Genomic DNA, 8,556 nt, shown 5'->3' with positions numbered 1-8,556 from the left:
GTCACTGAATGAGTTTGAGCTTCGTTTCCCCGCTTGTAAAATAGGGATAGCTACTGGCAAAGTTGCAAAATGAAATGTCGAGTCGAGCAAAAATGCCGTTCTTCTTAAGTTTTCAAGTGCTGTTTTCCATAATACTGAAGAACACAAATAAAAGATGAACTGTGGGGCTTCCCTGGTGGCGCAGTGGTTGAGACTCTGCCTGCCAATTCAGGGAACACGGGTTCGAGCCCTGGTCTGGGAATATCCCACGTGCCGCGGAGCAACTAGGCCCGTGAGCCACAACTACTACGCCTGTGCTTCGCAACAAGAGAGGCCGCGATAGTGAGAGGCCCGCGCACCGCGATGAAGAGTGGCCCCCGCTCGCCGCAACTAGAGAAAGCCCTCGCACAGAAACGAAGGCCCAACACAGCCAAAAATTAATTGATTAATTAATTAATTAATTAAGAAAAAATGAACTGCGGTGTCATAAGCACTTTGCGCCTCGCTGTCAGCGGGACAGCCTAGGATCGGCGGTAAGCAGGCCACTACTGGTTATTTAAGCCACAGTACTGGTTATTTCAGTGATGCCACTTTCATTTTCGGCATTCACTGAGCTCGCCTGCACCCGCGTGGTCCGCGGAACAGCGCTGCGCTCGGATGCCAGTCACGGCGGCGCGGCGCAGGCCCCACCCCTCGGCGTGCGCGCTCCCGCCGCTGCCGGTGACGCGACGCGGGTGGCTACGGGGTGGTGTTTTGGCGGTACGGCTGCGGGAAAGGAGCGGAGCTACTGGGGAGCTGCTGCCGGGAAGCCGCGACTGCGTTGCCGGCGCCGCCTCGCTGCGGTGGCCGTGATGCGCTCCGCTCGCGGGTCCCCGCTCCCGGGAACCCCGACCGCCGAGTCGGACGCTGCCGAGCAGGTGAGGCGGCCTTTCCGGCGCGGACGAGGGGAGGGTGGGCGGCCGAAGCGGGGCCCGACGGGGCCCGACGGGGCAGCGAGGCCGCGGACGAGCCACTCTGCCCCGGTGGCCCTTCCCGCGCCGTTGCCTCCCCGCCGCCCGGGCCGCGCGGACGCATCCGGGCGCCAGCCGTCAGCGTCCGTGACCCCGGGCGGCAGGTGCTGTCCCCCAGCCCCTGGCGGGAGAAAGCTGGCAGTCGTGCTGTCGGCACCCGCTCCGGTGACCGCGCTGGATTTCCCCTCTGACACGTAGTGGGCGCGGGTCTGGGCCGCATGGGGAAGGACCTGGCGGGGGAGAAGGATGCTGCACCGAGGACCCTGCGGGTCTTACCTGCCACCTTGTCATGACATTTACAAGTCAGCATCGTTTTTGCTTTACTCTGCCTTTACCAAGTTTCATGCTTTAGGTTTCTCCAAAATCTAAATCTGATTAGCTCCATTGGAAAAATAGAGCTCGTTGGGCAATAAAGTGATGGTAAGAGCAGTGTTTCACAAACTCGAGTAATGCGTGACACCTCTTAAAGGGACAGTTCACTCATTCTCTGGAATTTGACTCAGAGCCCGCAGGGGTTCTCAGACCCCAGTTAGACGAACGCTGGTGTAGACTGTTTAGGAAAGAAAAGAGATGCTTCCATGCTGAAAGATAAACTAGGTTATTAAAGAATTCTAAATTAGAGACTCAGATCCCTAGTTTAATTTCACATTACAGCCTTTACTGTGTTCTGCTTTGTGTAATGAAAATAATTTTCCAGCCTTGGAGAGGCCTAAAAGAATTATATTCTTTGTATTATGTTATATTTGATGTTATTGTGTCTTTGTATCAGGTCTGTTCATTCTGTCTGACACATTAGCAGAATTATAAAATGGAGTATTAATTTGTGTACGTAGTTTGTTTATTCCATTGTTAACCTTAACATTGATTTATTTGTTGCATATTGAATCTGTGGTTTACATCCTTCCAGGCCTAATAGGAATGCATGATCTCAACCCTTACCTATATAGTCTAGAAAGAAGAAACAAAATGAAAGTTATCTAGGTATTTATATTCTCTACATATTTATTCAGCATGTTTATCTTAAATCAACTACACATGAATAAAGAGAAGATTCAGAGTGTGGATAAACATTGGGAAATATAACAAGTTAAATCTTGGCAAAGAAAAATACTGACCTGTGCCTTGAAAGAAGTGTAATATTGTGAACAGGAAATATTACTTAGTAGGAAGTGACTTAAGTAATGGCCCAAGACAAGAACGAGAACAGCTTGTGTGGGAGAGGAGAGACTCACCTCACTAGAGCAGAGAGATGTTATCTGGGGCTGAGCAGAGAACAGTTTAGTAAAATAAGATGGGACCGTTTGATGAATGGAAGGTCTCAGATGCCACACAGGGACGCTGTTGTTGACCTGTAGGCTCTGGAAGGTTCTTTTTTTTTTTAATAGATCTTTTTTTTTTTTTTCTAATTTTTTGGCTGCGTTGGGTCTTCGTTGCTGTGCGCGGATTTTCTCTAGTTGTGGCGAGTGGAGGCTACTCTTCGTTGCGGTGCGCGGGCTTCTCATTGCGGTGGCTTCTCTTGTTGCGGAGCACGGGCTCTAGGCATGCGGGCTTCAGTAGTTGTGGCACGTGGGCTCAGTAGTTGTGGCTCGCGTGCTCTAGAGCACAGGTTCAGTAGTTGTGGCACACAGGCTTAGTTGCTCCGCGGCATGTGGGATTTTTCCGGACCAGGGCTTGAACCCGTGTCCCCTGCGTTGGCAGGCGGATTCTTAATCACTGCGCCACCAGGAAGTCCCAATAGATCTTTATTGGAGTATAATTGGTTCACAGTACTGTGTTAGTTTTTGTTGTACAACAAAATGAATCAGCCATATGCATACATATGTCCCCATATCCCCTCCCTCTAGAGCCTTCCTCCCCTCCTCCCTATCCCAGCCCTCTAGGTCAACGCAAAGCACCGAGCTGATCTCCCTGTGCTATGCTAACTATTTTACATTCCGTAGTGTATATATGTCGATGCTACTCTCACTTCGACCCAGCTTCCACCTCCCACCCTGTGTCCTCGAGTCCATCCTCTATGTCTACAACTTTATTCCTGTCCTGCAACTAGGTTCGTCAGTACCTTTTTATTTTTTTAGATTCCATATATATGCATTAGCATATGGTATTTGTTTTTCTCTTTCTGACTTACTTCACTCTGTATGACAGACTCTAGGTCCATCCACCTTACTACAAATAACTCAATTTCATTTCTTTTTACGGCTGAGTAATATTCCATTGTATATATGGGCCACATCTTCTTTATCCATTCATCTGTTGATGGACACCTAGGTTGCTTCAATGTCCCGGTTATTGTAAATAGAGCTGCAATGAACACTGTGGTGCATGACTCTTTTTGAATTATGGTTTCCTCAGGGTATATGCCCAGTAGTGGGATTGCTGGGTCCTATGGTAATTCTATTTTTAGTTTTTTAAGGAACCTCCATACTGTTCTCCATAGTGGCTGTATCAATTTACATTCCCATCAACAGTGCAGGAGGGTTTCCTTTTCTCCACATCCTTTCCAGCATTTATTGTTTCTAGATTTTTTTTCTTGAGCTGGTTGTATTGTGAAGGTAATGTTTTACAGAGAAATGTTTCCAAAGAATTGTGTTCACGGTGAAGGCGGAAGGTCAGTGACCTGCGTAGAGACCTATCCTGAGGTAGGGGTGTCTGCTGTGGTCATTTTAGATGTGTGGGCTGTTTGAGGAAGAATTGACAGGACCTGATGAATGACATAAAGTAGCAACACACAGATAATTGGGAATCAAGGTTAAGAACCAGGTGACCCCAGTCCATGATGAGACTCCTCTTAGACCTGGGGAATTTGGAAGGGGGTATTAGTTTGTGTCAAAAGATTTGGGAGCCCAATCTTAGACTAAATGAGTGTGTGGTAACTGAGTAAGCTCAGGATGTGGAACTGAAACTTGAGGGAAGTCAGAGTTGCAGATTTGTGAAACTACAGAGGGGATGCAGGGAAAAGTGTGACCAGAAAAAGATCATTTAAAATGGGGACCAGAAGTTTGCAAATGAACAGTGAGAGGTAGTGAAGAGGTTTGATTAGCACTTGCTATTGAAAAATAAAACTTAGAGACTTCCCTGGTGGCACAGTGGTTAAGAATCTGCCTGCCAATGCAGGAGACACGAGTTCGAGCCCTGGTCCGGGAAGATCCCATGTGCCGCGGAGCATCTAAGCCCGTGTGCCACAACTGCTGAGCCTGTGCTCTAGAGCCCGTGAGCCACAACTACTGAGTCCGCGAGCCATAGCTGCTGAAGCCCACGTGCCTAGAGCCCGTGCTCCGCAACAAGAGAAGCCACTGCGACAAAGAGTAGCCCCCACTCGCCACAACTAGAGAAAGCCCGCACACAGCAATGAAGACCCAATGCAGCCAAAAAATTAATAAATTTATTAAAATAAATAAATAAAATTTAAAAAATCTAAATATTAAGAAAATGTCGATCATAAATGCAACTATGTGCATTCTTCTTTTTTCTCTTATTTAAAAAAATTGAAGCATAATTGACCTACAACACTATGTTAGTTCCAGGTGCCCAACATAGGGATTCGATAATCCTGTACATTACGAAAAAGATCACCACCGTAAGTCTAGTTACCATCTGTCACCATACAAAAGTTATTACAATATTGACTATATTCCATATGTAAATTTCACCCCTGTGACTCATTTATTTTGTAACTGGAATTTTGTACCTCTTAATCTCTCTCACCTGTTTCTCTCCTCCTCCCATTTCCTACCCCTCTGGCAACCACCAGTTTGTTCTCTGTATGTTTGTTTGTGTTTCTGTTTTGTTATGTTTGCTCATTTGTTTTTTAGACTTCACATATAAGTGAAATCATACAGTATTCGTCTTTCTCTGTCAGACTTATTCCACTTAGCATAATGCCCTCCAGGCCCATCCATGTTGTCACAAATGGCAAGATTTCATTCTTTTTTTGTGGCTGAGTAATATTTCATTGTATACATACACCACAATTTTTTAATCCATCTGTCGTTGGGCACTTTGGTTGCTTCCATATCTTGGCTATTGCAAATAATCCTGCTATGAACACAGGGGTGCATATATCTCTTCAAATTAATGTTTTTGTTTTCTTCAGAAAAATACCCAGAAATGGAATTGCTGGATCATATGGTAGATCCATTTTTAATTTTTTGAGGAACCTCCATCATGTTTTCCATAGTGGCTGCACCAGTTTACATTCCCACCAACAATGCTCAAGGTTCCTCTTTTTCCACATCCTTGCCAACACGTGTTACTGTGCATTCTTCTTAAAACAACAAACGAATCAAGTTGTTTTGATATATTTTTCCCACAACTGAGTGCCACACAGCATCCTTCACTTCACTTTGGCCTCTCACTCTCCCCAAGACAGTCATTTCTTACAGAATTCTGCCTATTTGTGGGCTTCTTTTGATTTTTCCAGGTTCTCTTGTAATCTTTTGATATTCATATTGTTCTTTTTTGAAGCACCCTTCGTGGCATCTTACCTGTTCTTACTCAGGTTTAGCTCTTCCAGAGTCTCATTTTTCTGTTATTTTGTTTGCCTGTAATTTCAGAATTTGCTAATGTCTGTATCACTGCATCCTGCATTTTTCACCGTGGGAGCCATTTCACTTTGCAGTTGACTTGTATTGTTTTCACTGTTTTCCTTAGGACTGTCAATGAGAAACTGACTGAAAAGACTTTAACTCAGGACCCAGCGGACCTCACTCCGCTAAAGAATGTTCAGCTAAGGGGGGCCCCATCAGCTGAAAGAATTCGAGTTAATGCATCTCTCTGGTGATGGGCCTCACACAACTTAGGCCTTTTAAAAACATGGCAGTTTTATGTAATATTGCTAAGAGTTTGCCACCCTAAACCCTGTTGCCAAGACTCTTAGCTGCAAATACAGCTGGAGTTTACATTTTAAGATCAAATTACTGTCTTGTTGTCTGCTGGGTGATATTCAGCCATACTTTTGTCCTAAGTGAAAGTAATTACTTTAGCAATTTACAAGCTGACCTATTTTCTGTCTGTCTTTAAACACACATTTTGTAACTTACAAAAATATCTATTTATCCTCATTGTCAAAGTCATCACATATCTCAAAAAAAAAAAAAAAAAAAAAGGCCTAAGACAAACACCGGATTAAGTAACATTTACTAAGTTTGCCATGGTGCATCCTAACAGGGCCTCTTCTTTGAAAGGTACTCTCCTTTCTCCTCCCCCATCCAAAGCCTACTTCCCACCTGCAGGAATCTTGTAGCCTTCACCGTGCTCTCTGAACTGGTACAGCAGGAGTCCAGATAATTTAACATTGCCTTCTGTTACTCTCTTGATTATTTCTTGGGTGTTGGTATTTTCTCCATTACCAATCGGCAGAAGCCTCGAGATTGGAGTCAGTCTTATTACTCCTCTGTGCCCTTCATAATACAAATCGTTGAATCGTGAAAGGCCTTCCTTCTCCCAAGGACCTTGACTTTAAGCTGTTAATTAAACATTCTTTTCTTTTGTTCTTAGTTCAGCTATCACATAATTATCGATTTTTTAAAAATGTTCAGACTGGAATGAATTCCTGTGCCATGAAGGGTTTTGAAGACGGGCTTTCTTGATATATCCAGAAGAGGATTGGATGCTGGAAACTGGAGATATCAGTCAAAGGTAGCTTGTTAAAGACGGTTCTGTTGTTTCTTCTGATGATAAAATTAATATATGCCCTTTAAGCAATCTAGGCAAGCCTAGGGAAGAGAACAGAGATGATCCATTATCTCACTACTCAGAAATAACTAACCACTGTTAACATTTTGGTTTTTCTCCTTCCATTTTCTCCTTTCTATGCATGATGTTATTTTTTTTTACTTAACCTATCATGAGTATCTTTCCATGTCAATAAATGTAGATCTGTGTGAGCACCTTTAACAGTCACATCGTAGTCCATTGCATACATGGACCATGTTTAATTTAATCCACCCCCCTATAAGGCACATTCGTTTAGAACAGTGTTTTGCTATTATACGTAATACTGTGATGAACATCTTTAATCCCCTACCCCTCACTTGCCCCTCCCTCCTTTCCTCTCCCCACTGGTAGCCACTTAGTTTGGTCTCTATATCTGTGAGTGTGGAGAAACTGAATTTTTAATTTAAATTACTTTAGCCACACGTGGCAATGGCTACCGTATGGAATAGCGCAAGACTAGATCAAGAAGGACCTCTTTTACCATCCTAAGGAGTTGGGACTTTTTCCTGAGTGAGAGAGAAAAATTGGGAAGTGGGGAAGTGTCATGATGACTGTTTGTTTTGGAAAGATTACCCTAGTGTATAAGTTTGTAACCCTTTTGGGTCCCAGAACTCTGAAACTTGACTTCTTGCCAGGCCCTTTCCTAGGGGCTGCCACGCTGGGAATGCAGCCAAGCAGACCTAAATCTGGCCCCTTGTGGGGCTGGCATTCTGGAGGAGGAGACACATGAGCAAGAGAAATGCAAACACACACACACACACACACAGAGTGTGTTAGAGGACAGGATAGGAGTATGGATTCACATGCTTGAATCCCAGCTCTTTTATTTATATTCACCTTTTATTAGCTGTGTGACCTCAGGCACATTACTTAGCCTCTCTGCTTCATCTGTAAAATATTATGCAAATAGTAGCTACCTTGGTGGTTGATAGGAGGAATAGATTAGTATTTGTAAAGCATTTGAGCAGGGCCTGGCACATAATAAGCACTATATAAGAAGTTCATAAAGGGACTTCTCTGGTGGTCCAGCGGTTAAGACTCTGAGCTTCCACTGCAGAGGGCATGGGTTCGATCCCTGGTTGGGGAACTGGGAACCTCCATGCATGTGGTGTGGCAAAAAAAAAAAAAAGAAGAAGAAGTAAATAAATACGTAAATGCTAAGGAGGAGAAATAACCCAGGGAAGGGAGCTGGATGGAGGGGAGAGCTTGCAGTTATAGATTGGGTGACCAGGGCATGCCTCCCTGAGAAGGTGACATTGAGTAAAGATCTGAAGGGAGTGAAAAAATAAGCCATATGGATCATTTCCAAGCAGAGGGAGCAGCACATTGAGAGGCTCTGAGACCAGACAGTGCCTGGCGTGTGTGAAGACAGTGTGGACACCAGCGTGGCTGGAGTGAAGTGAGAAAGGGAGAGGGACGGTGAGGTCAGAGCAGTAACAGATGTCTGGATCCCGTAGGACGGGGAGTCAGGGTACAGCCTTTGGCCTTTATTTACTTGCGAGGGGAGCCGTTGGAGGATTTCCAGCACAAGATTAACAGGATCCTGGACGTGAGCAGGGATGGGGTGGATGTCAGTTTCCGTTGAAGAATCTGCCTGAAACTATGGGGTGAGGAACTGGAGAGCCGCTGGGTTGAGACGGCAGGTGGGAGACTGACGAGTCGGGCTGCTGTCCTGATAGGCCAGGTAAGAGTAAGATAAGCTCACCTCAGGCAGAAGTGCTAAGAAAAGGGACAGGCTTTAGAGGAATGGAGGTTAAAGAAATGGATGGACTCCGTAAGAAGTTGGCTCTGGAGGACGAAGAGGAGGGAGGGGTCAGGCACGACTCCCTAGTTTCTCCTTGAGCAGCCGATG

The 8,556-nt window shown here is 45.1% G+C and overlaps 1 protein-coding gene across 3 annotated transcripts in view; it reads left to right on the top strand.

Annotated features, from left to right (window-relative positions):
* The first annotated feature begins 708 nt into the window (after nt 1-708).
* Nucleotides 709-8,556, top strand: part of ENTPD4 (ectonucleoside triphosphate diphosphohydrolase 4) — a 40,596-nt gene continuing 32,748 nt past the window's right edge. For 2 of the 3 annotated variants that reach the window (XM_082624827.1, XM_082624828.1), the window contains exons 1-2: nt 709-896; nt 6,527-6,626. In XM_082624827.1, the coding sequence (XP_082480953.1) occupies nt 6,598-6,626 (29 nt within the window). In that variant the 5' untranslated portion in view covers nt 709-896; nt 6,527-6,597. Of the gene's footprint in view, nt 897-6,526; nt 6,627-8,556 lie in introns of those variants that run through there. The other variant, XM_082624829.1, reaches the window with a different exon arrangement.

The sequence above is a fragment of the Mesoplodon mirus genome (assembly GCF_964341445.2).
Source record: "Mesoplodon mirus genome assembly, chromosome: 1".
Lineage (NCBI taxonomy): Eukaryota > Metazoa > Chordata > Mammalia > Artiodactyla > Ziphiidae > Mesoplodon > Mesoplodon mirus.
This window is presented reverse-complemented; position numbering and strand designations above follow the sequence as displayed.